We start from the raw sequence: 23,151 nt of genomic DNA, 5'->3' as shown, positions 1-23,151 counted from the left end.
ACAGAAGAGCTTCTATTGCCACCAATTTCCCTTCCCACCCCCAACCACCATTTCCTTAATAGTAGGGCAGGTGCAGCCATACCCAGCTGTATAGAGCAGCTCTTGAGAATACCCAGGGGTGGAAAGAGGCTCCTAGTATGAGCTTTCCCCCTTCCCAGGACATCCAGCCTTCTGCCACCTTGAATTTGCCCTGTTTCTTGTATCCCTTCTTGTTCAGGGGTAGTCTGCCTTTCAATATGTAGAATTTGAAGAATAAAAACTCTCTTCAAATTCCCCAGTGCCAAGGATCCTGAGCACCAGGTCCCAGCTACCTGTAAATGTTCAGTTGTTAATCTTGCCATTGACCCAAGAGGTTGAATACCTGTACATTCCTGGCCTGAAGGAAGGGGATCAGTAATATAGTTTGAAGCTAGATGAGGAGAATTTCCTGAAGAAAGGCAAGAAAAAAAACCACAACAATATTGGTAACAAATTAACAATTAAATGCTCTGCCACAGAAATCTTAAAAGAACAGGGAGATAGGGAGTGGTGGCTACCAGAGCTGAATCTTGTCCAATGCCCTTCATTTTACAAAGTATACTAAACCACCCAAAGGGGAAGAGACTTGCCTGAGGTCATTTGGTTAATGGCAGAACCTGGACTAAAACTCAGGTAACCTGACTCAATTCTCTGCCGGAGCAAAGGTACACAGTGTAACTAAAAAAGAACTTTAGAACATGGAGTACTTGATGCCACTTTAATTGGGGGACCCAATTCACTCTAGAAGGAAGGCCTATTTCCCTGGAATCCTGCCATGCTAATGCTTTCAGTTATACCTACGGGCACTAGGAACCTGTCATAGGACTCCGTTTTTTCACTGAAAACAAGGGGCATTACCCAACCTTCAGTGTTTCCAGGACACACAGTCCTAGCCTAGGTAGGGTATTGGCAAAAAAAAAAAAAAAGTTTTCCTTTAATGTACGACCATAGTGTCCCTTAGGGAGGAGGAGAGATTCGGAGGGGGGATGGAGAGTTCTTGGGAATGGAAATCAATAGACCAGAGTTAGGATGAATAGAAGATTGATAGTGATGGGCAGAAGTAGCCCATCTGTCCATCTGTTGTTCATCACAAATTCCAGTCTATAAAGATTTGGACTAGGCAGAGAAAAATACAGAATATCTGGGACAAGTTCTATAAGGGAAATAAAAACCATAAAAGTAATCTAGTGACACTCAGGAAGTAGGGCCCCACTTGGGGCAAACCATACTGTGACATCACCATTCCCCAAAATGGAGCCAGGACAACCAGTGTCGAGGTGGGAGGGGCCTTAGAGGTCATCTAATCCAAATCTTACTTTACAGAGAAAGTAACTAGTTACTATTTACAGCAGTAACTAGAACCCAGGTAAACTGACTTCCAGTTTGAGATCCACTCCCAGGGGCAATTCAAAAGAGAAAAGTCACCACTTTGGGAAGAGGGATAATAGTGTTAGTAAGTAGAAGTCCAGCACTTCGTGTTGTAATGATGATGCAAGCTGGGAGATTTTTCAGGGCTGATTATATGTCTCATTTGGTTGGGGTACCTCTTCTTCCTCTTCCCTAAAGCAAATCCCAGTGAGCTGGTCTGCTATATCCTAAAGTTGCCTAAGCTCCATATCTGAAGCTGTACGCTGTACATGTGGGAGCAGAGGTTGGGAGAATAGAGGGGAGGAATCTGGGGTAAGGGACTGAGTTATCTCATGGCTGATCCTTCTAGGCACCCCCCCCCCCTTTTTCTCTTCCCTCCCTCCACCCAGGGCGCAGCAGAGAGAGGACACAGAATGGGCTGGGAGCTAGAGTGCTATATTTTCTCCATCAGTTTCTGGTGTGGGTGAATCTGGGGGATAGGGCAGGAAGTGCATTCTCTATCCCCTCTGCACCCTTCTAATCAGGCTGGGTCTTCTCCAACATGGTCCAGCCTGGCTCAGAATCTTTTGTCTTCTGTTGGAGAGGTAATAAACACCTCTTTGTTCCCGAAGTCCCAACAGGCAGTCATGTGGAAGGCCATGTTAGTCAGAACCACGGTGTACTCAAGGACCGCAAAGATGGTGTACACTGAGAGTGGGGAGAAGGAAGGGAAGTGAACAAAGCCGCTCAGAGAGCCTGGCCTACTATCCAGCCCAGTGCAGCCTGGCAGACCAACATGGGAACTTAAGAGTTGGTGCTGGAAAGGGCCTTAAGAGAACATCCTAATGTAATCCCCTCATTTTATGGAAGAGGAAACTGAGGTGCTGGGTAGTGATTTGCCCAAGCTCCCCAAAGGGGACCCGGTTCTGAATCAATTCCAGTGCTCTTTCCACCACACAGTGCAAGAATCACCAAGATGCATCAACACACCCTCTATCAAAGACTACCACTAAACTGGAGACCAATGCCCCCATGGTAGTCCCCACCACTCTTTCGTTCCAGACAGGTCCCATGCCCATTGCACCAGCAGGAACAACCCTGGGCCAGGCCCCAACCTCACCTCCTGGCTCACAGTACATGTTGTGTCGGAAGTAGACAGCTAGGGCCATAAAGAAAGAGACAAAGTTGACAATAAAAAGTCGTTGTTTCCAGCTGTAGGACTTACGTTCCTGAGGGATAGATAAATAACTGGTTACTAGGAGGGTCTGTCAGTGGGGAGGTGGATCCCCCAAGGGCAAGATTATTTCTCCCCCACCACCCAGAACAAAGGTACCTGACCCCAGCAGGCATTCAGTACAAGTAGGCATAAGCATTCTTAGTGTATGTGTTGGGAGTTAAGGGTAGGGAACCATGCAGGATATCCCTTGCCTCATGAGAGCTTTCCCTTCCAAAGAACCCACAGAAATTGAGCCATCTACCAGCCCAGGCCTGAATTTGAATGGAACCTCCTCTACTCTGGGCTCTCTGAGTCTGGCCCCAGTACTGGTCTCCCCAACCTTTTAAGCCACCCAGAGCCACTGCCACTAGGACTCCCTCCTCTGCAGTTACTGGGGAAGGAGGAAACCACAGGGGAAAGAGAGGGGGTGGAGGAGCCGTTAGAGCAGCCACATCCCCCTCCCCCCATCGCCCGCCTGCACCAAACCAACTCCTTCCTGTCATTCAAACGTGGAGGCCTACCCTATGGCTTCCAGGGCCCCAGGTCCTACAGTCATCTAGGTCTTCACCCTGCCTTCATCTCTTTATTTCCCCAATTTCCCCTCTCATCATTCCATGTCTCTGTTGCCCATTTTTTATTTCCATTCCTCATCTCCATGAGTCTAACCCCACCCATCTCCCCATCAGCTTATCCCCCTATCCTCCATCTCTCCATCCCACACCCTGCCCTCATCCCTGTTCCTTGAGTCTTTGGTTCAGGCAATGTGAGGCCTGTCCTGTCCCAGACACTAGGACCACTTGCCTCCCTCAATTCCAGGGGAAGACTTGTGCAGTGAAGGAGCTGGAGAAAGGTTTGTTGCTTAGGGGCACAAGAGAACACCCGACCGCCATTCTGATATTAACTTCTGCAGAGCTGAAGCAGTGGCCGGGGGGAGGGGGGGGAAAAAAGGTTTCTGTCTCTGACTGGGGCTTTGGTGCCTCCACCCCCACATTATCCTTTCCCCAACCTGGCCTGGGGCCAATCTACTCCCACCAGAAGGCTCTGGCCAGGAACACACTGCCCCCTGGTGTCCACATCCCACCTATGCCCTCAGACTAGACAGAAAAGGATTTTAGAGTGGGACACAGGTGAATAGCCAGGATGATGATTCTGTGAGGGATCTAGCCCAAGAGACAAAGGGAGAGGCAGAGAGAGTCAGCCAGAGACCCACAGAAATGGTCAGAAGCAGTGGAAGATACATTGAAAGCCAGAGATCTTCACTGTGATAGCCAAAGAGGATGGTGATGATCAGGATGTACATTTCTCTAATGGTCATGTTTTCTCTAAGATCAACAGTTTACCACACCACAACCCTATGAGGTTGTCCCTGGTTTAAGAATTTATAGATGAGGTTACTGAATCTCAGAAAGATGAAGTAACACTTTAAAGACGGCCAGCAAGATTGAGAGATACCGAGATAGACTTTAGGCAAAGAGAGAAATGCCAGAAGACAGCTAGAGAACATTCAATAAGGCTGGAGGAAACATATGCCTAGGAAACTCCAGACACCCCCAAGCAGAAATACCTTCTGGCAAGTCCTCCCAAGTTCTGTCATTCCTTTTAACCCCACCTCACACATTTCTCAGGGTTCTACACTCCCCTCCACATCCCACCAAAAATCCTTACCTAAGTCCTTGACTCCTAATATCTCTGGCTTCTGACTTGCCCTCCTTCTCCCCATGGCCTCAGGACGCAGTCCGTAGTGTGGGCCCAGACTCTCCTGATACAGGTTCTTCTGATCCCTCTGAGGGCTCCCACTTTCCATCCCATGCCCTTTGGTACTCTATATGCCACCCTCACAACCCTCAGTTCTGTTGCCTCACCCCTTATTCTGCCCAAATCCAGTTCTCAAGCCCCCAGAGCCAAGAAGAAAGAGAGCAGTGACGTTTACCTCCAAACTTACTGTATGTTTCTTCGTCAGACGCCACAAGATACAGGTTAGAAGCATGTGGCCCAGAGCTGCTGCGATGAACACGATGAAGGCATTCTCATGGATGGCTAGAGAAGGAGGGAGTAATGAGCTTGTCCCACTCCCCTGCAACCCAAGGACCCTCCCCATGGGGGTCCCCATCTTATCCCAGGCCTCCAAGTCTGAACCCTCAGACTTATGGGAACCATGTCTCCCCCTTAACACTGTCACTCCCTGAGGGAAGGGGCAATGTTTTCTTCTCATCTTGGGGGCTCAATGAGGACAGATGCCATGTCTCCCCCTCAGAATGGGGGCTCCCAAAGCCAGGCTTAGGCCACATACTGAAGTCCTCTGAGGAGGAGACATAGGTGAGCAGAAGCAAGGCCACATTCTCCAGGAGGTTGAGACCCAAGTTGAGGAGGCAGAGCTGGTCATAGCCAAAGCAAGGTGAAGGGCAGCTTCTGTAGTAGTTCCAGTAGACAAAGGCCACCAGGAATCGGGGGGCAGAATGCAGGCCGATGCAGAAACGCCAGACGTACCGCTGGGGCACTTCCCCACCAATAGCTGAACTCACCGATGGAAGGTAATTGGGTACCTAAGGCAAAGAGGGATGGGGTGGAGTGGGCCAGGCCCTGGAGGGGTCCCCAGGATGGCTCAGTCTCCAGGGAAAGTGTGCAAACATGGCCACTCTATCTTACAACAGGCTTAAGGCTTACAAAGTATTTTCCTTATCATCATTGTCATCATTGTTATCATCAGTGCACCATCACAGACAAAACTATTGCCTATATTTGCCCAGGCATGTCAGTGAGCCATAGAATTTTAAGAATGTTTTACTATTATCACTACTACTAGTATCTTTCAAGGGCTGCCTCCTTTATGCAAGCTTCCCTGACCAGCCTAGCCCAGGGTGATACTTCCTACATCCCTGACAGTAAGAATCACATGGTTCTCAACCACCCTGTGCTGTTGTGAGAATGCTCCTTCCTCTCTCACCAAATGTAGGAGTATCTCCCCAACCAGGTCAAGAGCTCAATAAGGGGGCGCTCTGTTTATTCCTTCCCCAACCCCAAATCAGACACACAGCCTTAGTGAGTCATCTGAACCCCAGTTTCCTCATCTTTAAAATGAGGACTCTAATACATTACCTACACACAGGGTTGTTGTGAAGAAAGCACTTTTTGGAAATCTTAAAGAGCTATAAATAGGTAAATTATTACTATCATCATTATTACAATTCCCAAGCCTCCAGGTAGAGCCCAGGGAGGAGAGTGGACTCTGACATAGCTACCTTTCCAGTATCATTCCCTGTCAATCTCTTCCCTGTCCTGTATGCTTAGACGGAATTGCATTCATCTCAGTCTCTCTAAGAAGGTTCTCTTGCCTCTCTGTCTTTATTCACCTTATATCCTAGGCCTAGAATGGCCTCTCTACCCCATTTTGCTTTCTTTTCAATTCAACACACATTTATCACATGCTCACTCTGTGCAAATTAGGTGTCCATGTTAAGGTGGATAGAGAGTTAGTCTCAGAGTCATGATGACCTGGGTTCAAATCTCCTGTAATGGCTGTATGACCTTAAAGTTACTCAGTCTCTTGGGGGGGGGGAGTGTCTAGGCAATTTTTTATAAGTTGCAAATCAAAGGATGAAGCTTTTATCATCACAAATTCCCCACATGAATGAAAGAACAGATGTTCCCTTCAAAAAATGTGCAAGAGACTGTTCTGGGTATTGGAAGAATGGAGTTAAGATATGAAAATTCCCTGCCTTCAAAGAGCTTATACTCTCCTTGTGGAATATAACACAGACTTAATCAATCAACATTTATTAAGCAGCTACTATATGCCAGGCACTGTGCTAAGTCCTACATGATATATAATGATAAGACATTTTGAAAAAGAACATTAACAACAGGGCAGGGTAGAATGAATTAGGAAAGACTTTCCAGTGGGAGATGACACATGATCTGGGTCTTGAAGGAGGTCTGAAAGTGCAGAAGTGAGAACAGAGTACCCTCCAAGTCTGGAAGGACAGCCCATGCAAAATCATGGAGATGGATGATGACAGCAATGTAAAATAAGGCAGAAAACATAGTCAGGAGACAAGTTGTGGAGGTCCCTAACTGCCAGGTTGAGATGTAAAAGGCAAAAAGCAGGCACTGGAAATTTCTGAGCAGGAGAGCAACATGGTCAAACCTATACTTTAGGGATGTTCATTTGACAATAGTGTAGAAAATATCTAAAGAAGGAAGAAACTGAAAACAGGGAGACCAGTTAGCAGTTAATGCAATATTTCAGGCAAGAGGTGATAATGGCCTGAACTAGCATAGCAGTCACACAAATGGTGAGAAGAGCACTGATAAAAAAATAACTGCCATTTTTATATTAATTAATCTCATTTGATCCTCACAAAACCCTCTGAGACAGATCCTATGGGTACAGGTACCCCTAATTTACAGATGATGAAACTGAGGCTCAGTGATTTGTCTATAGTCATACAGCAAGTAAGTATCAGCAACAGGTTTGAATGTCAGTCATGTTAACTGCAGATCCAAAGTTCTATCTAGTATGCCATACTGTCTCTCATACAAGAAATATCACAGATGCAAGAAATATGGAGGGGAACTTGGCAAGACCTGGCAGCTGACAGTATATAGGGGATGAAGGAGAGCAAGGAGTCAAGGAAGACTCCTTGAGTAAGAACCAAAGTAACTTGGAATAAAGGTAATGCCTTCAACTGAAATAGGGAAGTTTGGGGGGAGAGCAGATTTGGAGAACAATAATGAGTTTGTTTTTTCAAACATTAAATTTTAGATGTTGATGGGATACCCAGATAGAACTGTCAACAGGTTGACAGTGATGTGGTACTACAGTTCAAGACAGAGAATGGGGCTGGATATAGAGATTTGAGAGTCTCCAACTTGAAGATGCTAGCTGAACCCATGAGAGCTGCTGAAATCACCAAGAGAGGATACAGAGAGAGGAAAGCCCAGTACAAAACCTTGGAATACTCTCACATTTAGTGATGGGAGAAGGAAGATGATCCACCAAAGGAGACTTAGAGGGCTCAATCAGAGAGGTAACTCTCTTTAGGAGTCAAGGATGAGAGCAGTGTGAGGGCAGCAAGGAGAGAAGAGAGTATCCAGGAAGAGGAGTGGGGAGTCAACAGTATCACAACCCTAGAGAGGCTAAAGAGGATGAAATATGAAAAAATAACATTGGATTTAGCAATTAATAAATTGCTAGTAGCCTCTGAAGAGCAGTTTCAGTGGGGAGTTATAGGCCTGACTGCAAAGGTTTGACAAGTGGGTGGAAAAGAAGATAACAAGGGTGTAAACAACAACCTCAAGAAATTTGGCTGTGAAAGGGAGAAGCCTTATAGGTTGATAAGAGGTTGACGGACAAGGTGGAGTCAAGGGAAGTTTTTTTAAAGGATAAGGAAGACCTGGGCATGGTTTAAATGGCAAAGAAAGAGCTAGCGGATAAAGAAAGATGCCACAGTGAATTGAGCACTGACCCTGGAGTCAGAAGGACCTGAGTTCAAATCCAGCCTCAAACACTTGACACTTAATAGCTGAGTGGCCTTGGCAAGTCACTTAACCCCAATTGCCTTGCCTTCCCCCCTCCCCCCCCCCAAAAAAAGAAAGAAAGATGAAGATGGGTGAGAGAGGAAATGATGGAAGGGACAAGTTGCCAGAGGAGACCAGAGGGGATGGATCAATGATAAAAGTAGGAGTGTCCTTAGCAACTTCTCCAGAAACTGAAGCAAAGGAAGAGAGAACGAGGAGTTATCTTAGACTCATAATCACAACAGAACTTAAGAGCTGAAAGGAACCTTAAAGATCATTCTCCTTCCTCACTTCCAATACCTGGTAAGTCCCCAAGGCTTTCCCTTGGGGAGAAGCCCCATTCTCCCTTTCCAAATCTCCCTGTCCATTCTCTTTCTTCTCTATCCACACAAACCCCACCTGAGACCTTAAGCCCTCTTTCCTGTATCACTATAGCCTTCTTCTTCTCATTATTCCCCTTCTGCAGGAAGCCAGAGTCATCTTTACATAGCCTAGATCTGACCATATCCCTGCCCTGATCAAGAACCTGTCCTGGCTCTCCATAGCCTATAGGAGAGAGCCCACATTCCTTAGCCTGACATTTTGGGACTAGAGAGTACTGCCTCAACCTCCCACACCTACTTCATTTGCCCTTCCCTCTTTAAACTGGACAACTCACTGACCCTACAAATATAATTTGCAAGTTTCCTATCCTTCTGCTTAGAGCTTGGAAAGACTCCCTTTCACACCCTCCCTTTAAGGCCCAGAGCTTTTCCCACTTCTTAGAACCTTAAATACCCTACCCCCCTACCCCTCAAGGATCTCTCTCTCCTCAAAGTTTCTATAGCTTTTAGGGACCACACTACTTCTGTATAGAAGTTTCATCTTCCCAACCAGACTAGGGGCCCAGGAGAAAGAGAGGAGGAAAGGGCTTTTGTCTCTTTCCCCTGTCTTTGTCACAGTGTTATTTGGCACAGAATGGGGTTCACATGGGAAGGCTTCAGAACAACAATTTGACATAAGGGGGAACTAAATATTGAAAACCCCCCCCTGGATCACCGCCTTGTCACAGCAGATGGCTTGCATAGCTCAATGAAACAATAAGCTATGCTGTGCATGGTTACCCAAGACAGACAGGTCACACTGGAGAGTTCTAATAAAAGTCAAACCACTGGAAAAGGAAATGGCACACCACCCGAGAGTCTTTACCAAGAAAACCCCTATGGAATCATGAAGAGCTGGACACAACTGAATGGTTGAACAACAAAAAAGTACTGAAAGTACAGACCTGCTCAGACAAGGGGATACATTTTGTTAGGAGAAGTGAAGGGAGAGATACCTTTGCCAAAGATTTTCATGTTCCCACTCCCCTAGCCTGGTTCAAAAATCTCTTCTTCATCAGCCTAAAATTCTGTAATTTGTGCCTCTTCTTCTCTCAGGGTCTAGATCCTTGCCTGGAAAGGCAGAGCTGGAAGGGGCCTTATAGATCATCCTCTCTCCCCTAGACCACTGCATTATCCTCCAGTGTCTCCCTCTCCAATATATCCTTTAAATACTGCTTGAGTAATCTTCCTAATGCACAGATTAGGACAGTTATAACAATTAGGAAGGGATGACAACCATAGCTCACATTTGTATGCTTCTTTAAGGTTTGTGAAACCTTTTACAGATAAAGTTCATTAGATCTTCACAACAATCCTGGGAGGTAAGTTATACTATTATCCTCATTTTACAGCTGAGGAAACTGAGGCAAATAGAGGTTAAGTGACTACTCCAGGGTCACACAGTAAGTATCTGAGGTAGGATTTGAATTCAGGTCTTTCTGACACCAAGTCCAATGCTCTAGCCACTATTCTACCTAACTGTTGCATGTCTCTATGTCTGACCATGTTCCTCCTCAACTCAAAACCTTGCAATGCCTCCCTATTGTCTGCTAAGTAAAGTTCAAATTCCTCAGTTTGGCATTCAATGCCCTTCACAATCTGACCCCAACCTACTTTTCCAGCCTTATAAAATGTTAATTTCCTTCATATACTATATACTTCATCTAAACTGGACTACCAGCTATTCCCTGATCCCTCTCCTATCTTAGTACTTTGTGTAGACTCTCCCCTATGACTGGAATGTGTTCCTTCCACATCTATCTTCAGAACTACTTATCTTCCTTCAAGGCCTAGCTCAGATTCCATCATCTCCATGAAATCTTTCCCAATTCCCTAACCTAAAAGTGATCTCTCCTCTCTTCAAATTTCCCATATCATATGGAATACTTTACTGTAGACTTTAGAAGGGGTCCTATAGTATATGTTTAAGTGATGGGAAGTTTTTTTTTTGGTAGAAGGAAAGGGCTGATTGACTGAGAGTGAAACAGGGATTGTAAAATGGGCCAATGAGCTTGATCCAGTACACTTATTTGGGTAAAGCACTAGCCACTTGGGGGATGTTCTGGCACAGAAAATTTATTCACATCTGGGACCAGCTTGGAATTAGACACTCAGGCCTAGAGAGGATCTCAAGCAAAGGTAAGACTAGAGAAACCTTAGTTCAAATGAATAGCAAAGAAAATTGAGATAACTTACTATCTGTAATTGGGCATATTTCTTCTATATGCCTGTCTAATGACTATCCCTAAGTTACTATTTCTGAATCTATATATTCTGCTGATCCTTGTGAATAAACCATAGAGAATACACACAGCACTACTGTAGGTAGAGAAGAAAAACGGGAAGTTGAGATATCCCAGATATAGTAGCAGAAGAAAGGGGACAAGATTATAGGGATCAGGTGCCATTGACCTTTGAAAATCACATAAAAAGTCATATAGTCTATCCTAGGAGTGGGAAACCTGTAGCCTTGAAGTCACTTGTGGTCCTCTAGGTCCTCAAGTGTGGCCCTATGACTGAATCCAAACTTCACAGAACAAAGAATTTGGATTCGGTCAAAGGGCCACATGTGAGGACCTAGAGGGCCACAGGTGGCTTCAAGGCTTCAGGTTCCCCACCCCTGGTCTGTCCTGTATCAGTTTCACCTCCTGACTGTGCTGCTGACTTTTAAGGCTTTAACAGCAGGCCTCACCCTGGAACTTCCCTTAGAGTCTGGGACCTCCTCACCCTAGAGGAGTCCATTTCATTTTTGGTCATCTCCATTAGGAAGTTGTTCCTTACAACAAGCCTAAACATGTTTTTCTACCCCTTTTCTCTATTCCTTCCCCAACTGTTCTACCCTTTGGGGAAAAACAGAATAAATGTAATTCTTCTTCTATATGACTGTCCTTCAAATACTAGAAGACAGTGACCATGTCTTACCCCACAAGTTTTCTCTTCTCTAGGTTAAACACTCCTAATTCATTCAACTGATAATATCCTAGGTGGGGCAGCTAGGTGGCACAGTGGATACAGCACCAGTGCTAGAGTCAGGAGGACCTGGGTTCATATCCAGCCTCAGACACTTGACACTAACTAGCTGTGTGACCCTGGGCAAGTCACTTAATCCCAACTGCTTTGTGTATATGTATGTGTATGTGTATATGTATATGTATGTGCATATAAATACATATATGTATGTATGTGTGTGTGTATATATATACATACATATATATATATATATATATATTCTAGGTGAAGTCCCTCTAGTCTCCTTACTATGCTCTTTTCATTCCTGTGGCCATGCTCTACTTTGTCAATGTCCTTCCTAAAACATGGATCAAGGACTAAGTAGAATACTAGAAATGTCATCTAACCAGGAAACAGTCCAAAGAGCTCTTTGTGTAGGAGGCCCTTGCAGACTATAAAATCCTAAGGGCAAGGACTATGTTGGTTTTAATCACTGCACCTGCTGAGTGGGCCTTGCACAGAGCCAGCACCTAGTAAATATTTATTGAATTCAATCACTGAATCTTAAGAGAAAGTAGAACAAAGAAATATCAGAGCTCAAAGATACAGCAGAGATCACTGAGTTAATCACCTTTTTTATAGAGGAGGGAACCAGAAGGGGAGAAGGCATTTAACCAAAGTCACAAAGTAAGTCAGGAACTAAGACTCGTCTATTGCCTCTCATCTCAGGGTTCTCAGCAATAAGTATGTATTTCCCCAAAAGAGTGTCATCCTCATCTGGGAATGAACTGACTAGAGGTAGAACAGGCCTTGGGGCCCAGGGGGCAGAGGCAGAAGGGCAGAGAATTCTTGTACCTGCCTCTCTCCAAGTTTCTTCTTCCTTCCTTTTGTGTCTCTTAAGTAGCTAGAGCTCTCATCCTCCCTAGAAGCTCTGTCTAGTTCCTCCCTTCTGTTAGAACATTTCTACCCACCCCCATTCCACTGGCCCCAGCACTCACCCCACAGTCAGTAGCCACGGTGTATTCAAAGTGGAATAAGAGGGACCAGAGGATGCAGAAGAAGAAGCCGAAGACGGGGAAGGTGATGACCCAATAGGCCAGAGAAGTGAAGCGCATTCGAAACACAGTCCCTTCAGGGTCCAGGGGCTGAGAGGCTGTAGGGAGCATCCTGAGGGGGCCTGAGGGGACACGAGGAAGGGGGAGAGACAAGGGCCTGTGGGACTACTGAGATTAGGACTTAAGGAGACCTGACTTTTACAGAGTATTGAGAGAAAGCCAGAAATCAAAAGAAAAAGAAAAACAGAAATAGACAGAGATACAATGAAGAAAAGATTGAGAGAGATACATATGCATATTGACAAAGAAAAAGAACAATAAAGAAAAATACAGAAATAGAAACAGAAAAGACTGGGGAGGCATATGAGAGAAAAAAAGATATAGGGAGACTGAAACAAAAGAGATATAGTAAGAAACAATAAGAAAAAGAGAGAAAGAGAAGCAGGAACACAGAAAGAGACATTTTAAAAGACAAGAGAAAATGAGGCCAAAAAAAAAAAAAAAAAGACAAAGACAGGGAGAATACAGAATAGACCTAAGAGCTAGAAGACGTTTCAGATGACCAAATCCAACTCCTGATTCCAGAGAGAAGGAAACTGAGACTCAAAGACTGGGAAAGAACTTGCCCAAATAGGTCAGTGGAAGAGCAGGGACTTGGATACCATTCTAACCCAAGGTTCCTTCCCTTGGATCATACTAATGTAGAGGAGAGGGGGTCTCAGGTACTTTCCATCTAATCTAGTCTGACCACATTCCTGCTCAGTACCTAAGAGTGACCATGGAGTGGCCTGGGAGAACAGCTGGGGAAAAAGCATCAAAGGAACCGCCTCCACTGTCCCAGCCCACCCTCAGGCACAGCCAGATCTCAGCTATGGCCCAGCAGCTCTAATTCCACTGGAGTCCCTAACTGGGTTGGATGCCAGGGCCCCAGGGCCTGGCCTCCTACTATTCTGAGCCGTAGTCCTCCCTCTTGCCAAGCTTTCTGTGGATTAGGTAAGAAAGGCATAGGATGCACCCTCTCTCAGCCTGGACTCCCTTGCTTTCGGTCAGGACAAGGGCTTGAGTTAGGAGCTTATTGCTGCCCAGCCCTTAAGTCTAGATGAAATTAGCCTTGATCTCCTTTCCCTCAAATCATAAAAGCACAGAACAGGGCTGAAATGGACCTTGGGGACTATCCAGTAGAATCCCCTCATTTTAGAGAGGGGGAAAGTGAAGGCCCAGGAAAGGAAAGGGACTGTCCAAGGCCACACACTGAGTCAAGGGGCAGAACTGACACTAGAAGTCTGACTTATATCCCAGGGTTCTATTCTCTGTTGGGGGTGGGGAGCACAGTTTCCCTTCCACTAGTGTCTGATGGGCTCCAGACATGGAGCAGAAGCCCCAACCCTGAGAAGATGACCCTATCCCCAGGAAACCAGACTAACAGGGGAATAATGCTGATTGTGGGATCTTCTTGATTCCCAGGAGAGAGGTTACTCACACTTTGCACCTGGAAGAGCAGAGACTGGGTTCAAACAGTGATTCCTGGATTCACAATGAGGCTAGATTGGGGCGGGACTTGGGTTCTGGGGTCCTCCTTTCCCTGACCACCCTACAGGCTACCATCTAGCCAATCCTTCTCTGGCATGGCCCTGGTTCTGCCCACCTACTCCAGGAAACTGGCCTCTGTCCCATCTGATAGCCACACCTCCCACCCCCTGGGATAGCTCTCTCCCAAGTATCACCCTCATCTGACACTGATTGAATCTAGAAGCACAGAACCTACAAAGACACAGATTTAATCTTAACCCTGACTCCCAGCCACAGGTAGAGCACTAGATCCCAGACTGAAGTTGGAGCCACCTTCAGAATGAACCCTGACTCCAGACCCTAAGTGAGACCAGATGTTGGCCCCCAAATGAACCAAACTCTGGTCACAAATACATGCCACACAAGATACTACATCATCTTAGAATAGCCCCTTACCCTTGAGACTCCCTGTCTGGCACACCAGGCCCCACTAAGTTCTGACTTCCAACCAGAGGACACATTCTGAATCTATTTCTATAGTTTGACTCATTCTCTTCCTTCCACCTCTTGGAACTTAGGATATCTCTATCAAGTCTTTATATCACTGCTCCCCCAGCAAGTGGTCCTCACTTTGGGAACAGCTAGAAACACTGAATCCATGACAAGCCACTTTGATGTAGGGAAATACAGAGAGTGAGCGCTTCCCTAATGAGCTCCATGAGTCCAGGGGTCATGTTTTATCTAATTCTGCATGTTTTTCCTAAAGCTCAGCACAGTTCTCTGCATATAAAAGACATTTAATAAATGTTTGATGACAAAATTGTTGAATGAAAGGAATTGAGCTTCACTTGGGAGGTGAGACAGCATCTCCTTCAATAAGAGTGTGGGAACCCATGGTTCAATAGAAATGGATTGGGGTGGGAATGGAGTTCCACACTGAGAAAGAGCAATCCCTCCTTCTCCTAAATCCAGTTCCACCATAGGGACTTTACCCAGAAAGACTCACAGAATCTTTATACTGGAAGAAACCTCAAAGGGCATTTTGTCCACCCCAAACCTAAAAAGATACTCTCTTCACAGCATCTTTTTTTTTTTTTGGAGGGCAGTTGGGGTTAAATGACTTGTCCAAAGTCACATGGCTAGTAAGTGTGTCAAGTGTCTGAGGCCTGATTTGAACTCAGGTCCTCCTGACTCCAGGGCCAGTGCTATTCACTGTGCCACTAGCCACCCCAACACAGCATCTTTTAAATTCTCTCCATCTAGCTAATCCATCCTTCAAGCCACTGCCAGACTCAGATACTAAATCTGCAATCTACTACTTGGTTTACTTGTTGCCTCCAATGATCACAGTCTGTCTATACCTGCTCAGTCTGTCCATCCTTTGTCTGACTCCTCCTATAACGTTGCTACAAAGGATCTACCCACCTCATTGCAGCTCTTCAATGTTTTTCCCTGACACTACAAGGCTACCAGTTCGGCACTCTAGTTGTCCACCTATCATCCTTTGTCCTTGCCAGACTAATCTTTAGGCATAGATTAGCTCCCTATTGCCTCCTGAGGAAAAAGCAAAATCCTCTGCCTGGCTTTTAAAGTCTTCCGTAATCTAGCTATTGTTTCTCTTACACCTCTGCTTTGAACTTTCCCCCGTTCTCCATTATATCATAATTATATATGTACCATGTTATATTGTATTCTCCTTGATGGCAAGGTCTATTTTGTGTCTATTTTGTATCTATTTTTATATCCTCAGCACTAAACACAGGGCCTTGGCCCATGCTAGGTGCTTAATAAATGTTTTATGGAAAAAGGACCCACGTGTATAAAACTATTTATAGCAGCTCTTTTTGTGGTGGCTAAGAATTGGAAATTGGGAGGATGACCATTAATTGGGGAATGGCTGAACAGGTTGTGGTATATGAATGTAATGGAATATTATAGTGCAGAAACAATGAGCAGGCAGATTTCAGAGAAGCATGGAAAGACTTACGTGAACTGATGCCGAGTGAAGTGAGCAGAACCAGGACAACAGTAACAGCAAAGACTGTGTGATGACCAACTCTGATAGACTTAACTCTTATTTTTTTTTATTAAAAAAATTTTTATTTTAGTTTTCAACATTCATTTCCACAAGAGTTTTTGAGTTACAAATTTTCTCCCCATCTCTCCCCTACCCCCTCACCCCCACCCCAGGATGGTAAGCATAGTGATTACCCCTTCCCCCAGTCTGCTGCCTCTTATATCCCCCCACTCCCTACTTTTCCCTTACTTTATTGTAGGGCAAGATGGATTTCTATACCCCACTGCTTGTATATCTTATTTCCCAGCTGAATATAGAAACAATTTTTTAAAATTTGTTTTTAAAATTTTGAGTTCCAGATTCTCTCCTTTCTTCTCTTACCCATCCCCATTGAGAAGAAAAGCAATTCAATATAGGTTATACATGTGTAGTTGGTTTCAGAAGCTAGTCCTAAATTTAGAAGTCAATCAAGGAAAGGCTACAACAGACAGTCAAATGCCAGAGGGAAATGGTTGCCATATTCAGATCTAGACTCAAATTAGAGTCCCTGAGAGTCTGCAGGAAGCTTAGTTCAGAAAGATCCTTTGGAAAGAGTCAAAGGATCTGAGGACATCTGGTCAATGTGAATGCTTAGCCATGAGAAAGAGATGACATAGCAGGGTTGGGGGGACAGGGAGAGAAGGGACATAAGTGGAAGGAGGGAGGAGAGATATCTTTTCAAATATCTGAAAGGCTATAATGAGGAAGAAAAATTAAACTTCTTTCATTTTGTCCCAGAGGGCAGAACTAGAACTGGAAGACACATATTAGCGCAACACAAGGAAAATTTTCAAAGCAATGATAACTGTGCAAAAGTGGAATGGGAAATGGCATGGAGGTAGGAGAGTGCAGGGAGGATGTCAGAGAATAGACTAGCTTGGTTAGAGCATCAAGTACACAGAAAGGAGAAGTATGATAGAAGGCTAGAAAGATGGGTGGAATAGTATATGGAAGGCCATACTTGTAAGGAGCAGGAATCTCAGTATAACTTAGTAGGCAAGGGATCTACTAAAGACAGTGAGTAAGGAACATGACCTGATTCATGTCTAAGGAAGATAAGTTTGGTTTCCCCTTTAAGATCCCTTCGATTTCAGAGACTCTATGATTCTCTATTTACTAGGCCACCTGTGGAGAGGTGGAAGTTCATGTGGCCTGTACCTCTTTGACTCTATGTGTGACTTTGTACCAGTCACTGAACCTCTCTGGGTCTCAGTTTCCCCATCTAGAAAACAAAGTCTGGATAGATGGTCTCTAAAGTTCTCTTCTAGCTCTAAATCTATGATCCTATGAACTTCATTAGTATAGTGGAAGGGGGAAAGATCTGAGGAAAGAATTCGCATGAAAATGATGAGATGGTTAATGGACTGCATGCTCAATAGAAGACAACATTGAAACGTGGCAACAAAAAACATTCACATGACTGTAGGCTGCATAAAGAAAAGCACAGTATTCAGATGCTATCCAGAATCGTCTCCTCTTTTTCCTCTATCCTCTTTCTCAATAGCCTCATCAGATCCCATAGCTTTAACTTTCATCTCAGTGCAAATGAATCCCAAGTCTAGATATCTCACTCCAGTCTTTTTCCTGAGCTTCAGTCCTGATCACTACTACTGAGGCAGCTAGGTGGAAGAGAGGATAGAGGGCTGAACCTGGAGTCAGGAAGAACTGAGTCTGAATTTAACTTCAGGCTAAGGTACTTACTAGTCATGTGAAACTGGGCAAGTCATTTCACTTCATCTGCCTCAGTTTTCTGAATTGTGAAATGAAGATAAGAACAGAACCTAACTTACAGGGTTGTTGTGAGGATCAAATGAAATATTTGGAAAGTGCTTAGCACAGTGCATGACACATAGTAGGCACACAGGAAGCATTAATAACTGCTTATTCTTTTTCTCCTTTCTTCCTCCTCTTCCAAACTTCTCTATTTTCTTTAAAAGCACCACCATCCTTCTAATCTCCCAGGTTTGTAGACTTCTCACCTCTCTCACTCCAAACACCTACCCAGTTGCACAGAACTTGCTATTTCTACCTTCCTACCATCTCTCGTATCTTACCCCTTCCCTCCACTCACACAACTACCACCTTAGTTATCACCCCTCTCCTCAATTATCCTTATCACCCCTCTCCTCAATTATGACAAAGTTTATTAATTGGCCTCCCTGATTCAAATCTCTCACCACTTGTCTACCCTTACACAATTCTGCCAAAGTGATTTTCCTTTATTGTACAGCTGACCAGATTATTTTCTTACTCATGTAATTCCAGTGGCTTTCTCTTACCTTTAAAATAAAATATAAACTCTGCTCAGCTTTTAAAGTCCTACACAACTTGGCCCTGACCTCTATTTGTGCCTCTCTGGACATTAATCTACTCCTGTACTATGTGATCTCACTAAACTAAACGTCTCTCTGTTTCTCAGATACAACACTCCATTCCCTTTCTGTCCCCTTTGTTTTGGCTGTCCTACATGCCTAAAATGCACTCTCTCCTCATTGTGGCCTCAGAGAATCCCTTCTCTTCCTTCATGATGGAGCTCAGGCAGCACCTTCTGCATGAAGCCTTTCCTGATCCCCCTAAAGAACTTTGTTTTAGTGCCTTCCCTTCTATCTAACTTTGTATTGAAATACTTTGGATATATGTATATTTATTAACTTTATGTTTATGCTATATTTAATAAATATATACAAATATGTATATTGTGTATATCTATTTGCTACCTCTCTTGCTACCCCCATTAGAATATAATCTCCTTGCAGGGAATGCATTAGGTGTTTAATAAATTGTTTCTAATGGACTGATTGCTTGACTAGGAAGGAGGAGTCTTATTTTTTTCTGCCCTAGTCATACCACATCTGGAGCAGTGTGTTCAGTACTGACGGCTGCATTTAACCATGGACATTGACGAACTGGAAGGGATTCAGAGAAAACTGGCCAGGATAGTGATAATCAGTAAGAGGACCACAGATCAGAGAGAATCCATACAAAGATAGCTGAAGGAGCTAGAAATGTTTAAGCAGAGAAGAGATGACTCATTTGGATACAAGATAGTGATTCTCAAGTATCTGGAGAACTATCATGCAGAAGAGAGATTAAGCTTGTTTTTTTTTTTTTTGGCTTCCAGAAGGCAAGGCCATTATGGGAAGAAAGTACAGAGAGGCAAAGGCAAATATAGCCAAAATATAAGAGAAAACTTCTCAACAGAAATGGAATGAGCTAATTTGAAAAGTATCAAACTCTATGGGTAGGCTGAGTCAATAGAATAAAAATGGCGATATTATCTAAATTAATTTACTTAGTGCCATACTAAACTACAAAAAGAATACTTTATAGGGTCAGGAAAAAAGAAATTCATCTGGAGGAACAATAGAGCAAGAATATTAGAAGATTGATAAAAAAAAAAGTAGAAAGGAAAGATGTCTAACTGTGCCAGATTTCAAATTATAGTACAAAGCCATAATCACCAAAAGAATTTGGTAATGGGTAAGAAATAGAGAGGTTAATTAATAAAACAGATTAGGTACACAATATACAGAAGCAAATGAGCACAGTAACCTAATATTTGGTAAACCCAAAGATTGCAGATATCCCAGGCAAGAACTCACTACTCAAAAATAAGTTGTTGAGAAAACTGGAAAGCAGTCTGGTAAAACAAATAAACAAATAAAAAAAACACCTAGGTATAGAACAGGTACAGGGAACCTGCAGCCACAAGGCTACATATGGCCCTTTAGGTGGTTCCCAAGTGCAGCCTTTTAACTGAATCTAAACTTCAGAGAACAAATCCCCATAATAAAAGGATTTGTTCTGTATAACTTGGACTCTGCACTAGAAGGCCATATGTGGCCTTGAGGCCTTAGGTCCCCACCTCTGACACAGACCAAAATCTCACATGGTATGCCAAGACAATCTTTAAGTAGGTAAACGATTTTGTCATAAAAGGTAACATCATGCCCAAATTAGAGGTACATGGAAGAAATTATCAGATATTTGGAGAGGGGAAGTGCTTATGATCAAATGAGAAATAGAAAGGTTCACAGGAGGTAAAATGGAAATTTTTGATTACATAAAATAAAAAGATTTAAGCATAAGCAAAACCAATTTGGCCAAAATAAAAAAAAGAAACCAGAAACTGGGGGAAAATCTTTGTAGCAAGTTCCTCTGATGAATATCTCCTTTTCAAGATAGGCAATTGAGTCAAATTTATAAGAATAAGAGCCATTTCCCAATTGATAAATGGTCAAAGGATATGAATAGGCAGTTTTCAGAGGAAGAAATTCAAGTTATTGTTAGTCATATGAAAAATATTTTAAATCACTGATAAGTAGAAAAATGCAAATTAAAACAATTCAGAGGCACCCCTAACATACATCAGATTGGCAAAAACATCAAAAAAAGAAAATGACAAATGTTGGAGGAATGTGGGAAGACAGGTACATTAATGCACCATTTGTGAAACTGTGGACTGGTTCAGCTATTCTGGAAAACAGTTTGGAACTATGCCAAAAAAGCTCTTAAATTGGATATGCCTTTTGACCCAGCACTACTGCTACTAAATCTATATCCCAAAAGAGATCAAAAAAAGAAGAAAAGGACCTATATGCTCAAAAATATTTATAGCAGCTCTTTTTGTGGTGTAAAGAATTACAAATTATTGAGGGGGTACCCATCAAATGGGGAATGGCTGAATAAATTATGGCATATGAATATAATAGAATAGTATTACGCTACAAGAAATGATGAAGAGGATGGTTTCAGAGAAACCTAGAAAGACTCAAATGAAGTAATGCAAAGTGAAGCAAGCAGAACCAGGTGAATAATTAATACAATAACAATAGTGTAAAGACAGACTTAGAAAGACTTAGGAACTCTGGTTAACAAAATGACCACCACAATTCCAGAAGACTCATGACAAAACATGCTAACCATCTTCAGATAGAGAAGAGAAAGACTAAAGCATGCAGATTAAACTTCATATTTTTGGTTTTTGAACACAGCCAACGTGGGGAATATTTTTTCTTGACTACACATCTTTATAACAGGTTTTGTTTTTATAACTTTCTCAATGGAAAGGGGAGAAAAAGAGGTGGGGAGAAGAGAATCTGGATATGAAAATAAAATTTAACTTCTCTTTAAAAAAGCATTGAGTTCTCTATCACTACAGATACTGAGCATAATGCCCTGGACATAGGATGCATTTACTAAATGTTTACTGAATAGTGTTTTCAAAAGAAAATTGTGGTAAAAAGAAAAAGTGGTCAAAGGCTATGAAGAAGCAATTTTCAGAAGATGAAGTGAAAACTAACAAAAGTCATATGAAAGAATTCTCTAAATCACTAATAAGAAAAGAACAAATCAAAATAACTAATTTTTCACATCACACCCATTAAGTTGTTGTTCAGTCATCTTCATCATGTCTGACTATTTGTGACCCCATTTGGGGTTTTTTTTGGCAAAGATATTGGAATAGTTCACCATTTCTTTCTCCAGCTTATTTTACAGATGAGGAAACCAAGGTAAAAAGGATTAAGTGATTTGCCCAGGATTACACAGCTAGTAAATATCTGAAGCAGATTTGAATTCAGGAAAATGAGTCTTCCTGACTCCAGGTCTGGCACTCTGGCGCCACCTACCTGCCTCAACCCATTAGTTTGGCAATATGAAATTGAAGATTGATTTTAATTCTATTTTAATTATTTAATTTTATTTGTTCAGACTTAATTGAGCCAGCATAGTTTACTCTTCTCCTTCCTTCTATGAGTCTAAACCCCTTACCCATTCAAGTATACTCAGGTAGGGGCAGCTAGGTGATATAGTGGATAGAGTGCCTGCTAAGAGTCTGGAGCACCTAAGTTTAAATCCAGCCTCAGACACCATATAAAAGATCCCATAGTCTGTAAGTAAAGTCTTTAGTGAATGAGGACCCATTGACCCCTCTTACTGGTAAATTCCAGGCCTAAGGGAACATTTCTGGAACTTTATTGCCTCAGTCTACTACCTTAATTTCTATCATGACAGTTGGCAACCATGAAGGGATCCAAGTGAGGGATCCTGAATCTAAGACGACTCCCTCAAAGACTCCCTATAAAGCTCCAGTAGATTTCTATTGAGGGATATCTTTCACAGAGGGCCACCCCAGGGACAGACTCCCCCTTGGGTCTCACCTAACTTCTTCCAAGTTATGGTACTGTAGGCTCCTTCTCTATAGGAAGAGCTGGTGGAATGTATAGGTACTTCCTCTACAGGAAGAGTAGATGGAATCTATAAACTCTTTAGAAAGAGTCAGTGGGTCTGCAGGCTCTTTAGTGAGAGCTGGTGGAAACAGAGTTATAAAGAATATTAAGTGAATTATGAAATAGTTTCTATTGGGTGTTTCTAATTGACTACTTCGATCCCTCAATTGGACTTAAAGGAGAATCTCAACTACTGCAAAAATTTTTGTGACACCTCATTTTTAGAAAGTTGCCTAGGCAGAGTGTCTAGAAGGGAGAGTGCTTTCTTTCTCTACTAACAAGGACTTAGCTTTCATTTTTAGTGAGAGTTAAGGAGGAGAACTCTTGTCAGGAGGTGCCTCTGGGTCTGTATCTTTTTGTGTTTCTGTGTTGGGATAGAATAAATTAACTTTTCTTGTGGCTTTGAAAAGTAAGTTACAGAGGTGGAGTCAAGATGGTGGAGTAGAAACAGGACTTACTCTGGGCTCTGGCTCTCACCTCCTCCAATTCATGTAAAAGGTGACTTTGAACAAACTTTGGAGGTACAAAACCCACAAAATGACACAGAGAAGCTAACCTCCCACTGAGGAAAGCCCGGCAGGCCGGTAGGGAACAGTCAGTGCAGCACTCTGGGAGCTGACCCCAGGTCCCACAGGAGCCCGAGGTTTTAGCCCCAGGGTGGGCCTGACCAGTCACCCGGCTAGAGGGACTTCAGATCAACAGCAGCTGTGGCGGTTTCCAAAATTATCAACCCATAGATGCTAAGGACAAAGTGAGAGGTCAGTGCAGTGTGGACTTTGGGATCCAGTAGCTGGGAGTGAGGTCAGCCTCTGCTCCCGGGGCAAGAAGCTGCTGAGGAGCCAGCCGTGCAGCCACCACCACATGGCAGCTTTAGCTCCTGGTCTGCAGTTTG

The 23,151-nt window shown here is 43.4% G+C and overlaps 2 protein-coding genes across 10 annotated transcripts in view; one reads left to right on the top strand and one right to left on the bottom strand.

Annotated features, from left to right (window-relative positions):
* RHOG (ras homolog family member G) overlaps window positions 1–6 on the top strand; it is a 25,788-nt gene extending 25,782 nt beyond the window's left edge. For all 4 annotated transcript variants that reach the window (XM_069064728.1, XM_069064729.1, XM_069064730.1 and 1 more), the window contains one exon: window positions 1–6. This exon is cut by the window's left edge and continues 1,521 nt beyond it. The gene's annotated coding sequence lies outside the window, so the exon portion shown is untranslated.
* Window positions 1–23,151, bottom strand: part of PGAP2 (post-GPI attachment to proteins 2) — a 53,444-nt gene that overhangs the window by 12,851 nt on the left and 17,442 nt on the right. For 2 of the 6 annotated variants that reach the window (XM_069064723.1, XM_069064722.1), the window contains exons 3-6: window positions 4,872–5,124; window positions 4,512–4,618; window positions 2,486–2,594; window positions 362–427 (exon numbers count right to left, since the gene is read on the bottom strand). In XM_069064723.1, coding sequence (XP_068920824.1) covers window positions 362–427; window positions 2,486–2,594; window positions 4,512–4,618; window positions 4,872–5,124 — 535 coding nt within the window. Of the gene's footprint in view, window positions 1–361; window positions 428–1,805; window positions 2,074–2,485; window positions 2,595–4,511; window positions 4,619–4,871; window positions 5,125–12,407; window positions 12,587–23,151 lie in introns of those variants that run through there. The other 4 variants (XM_069064727.1, XM_069064724.1, XM_069064725.1 and 1 more) reach the window with 4 other exon arrangements.

This window comes from Petaurus breviceps, unplaced genomic scaffold (assembly GCF_028583685.1).
Source record: "Petaurus breviceps papuanus isolate PSGF00001 unplaced genomic scaffold, PetGlider_PUasm1.0 90639, whole genome shotgun sequence".
NCBI classification, from domain to species: domain Eukaryota; kingdom Metazoa; phylum Chordata; class Mammalia; order Diprotodontia; family Petauridae; genus Petaurus; species Petaurus breviceps.
This window is presented reverse-complemented; position numbering and strand designations above follow the sequence as displayed.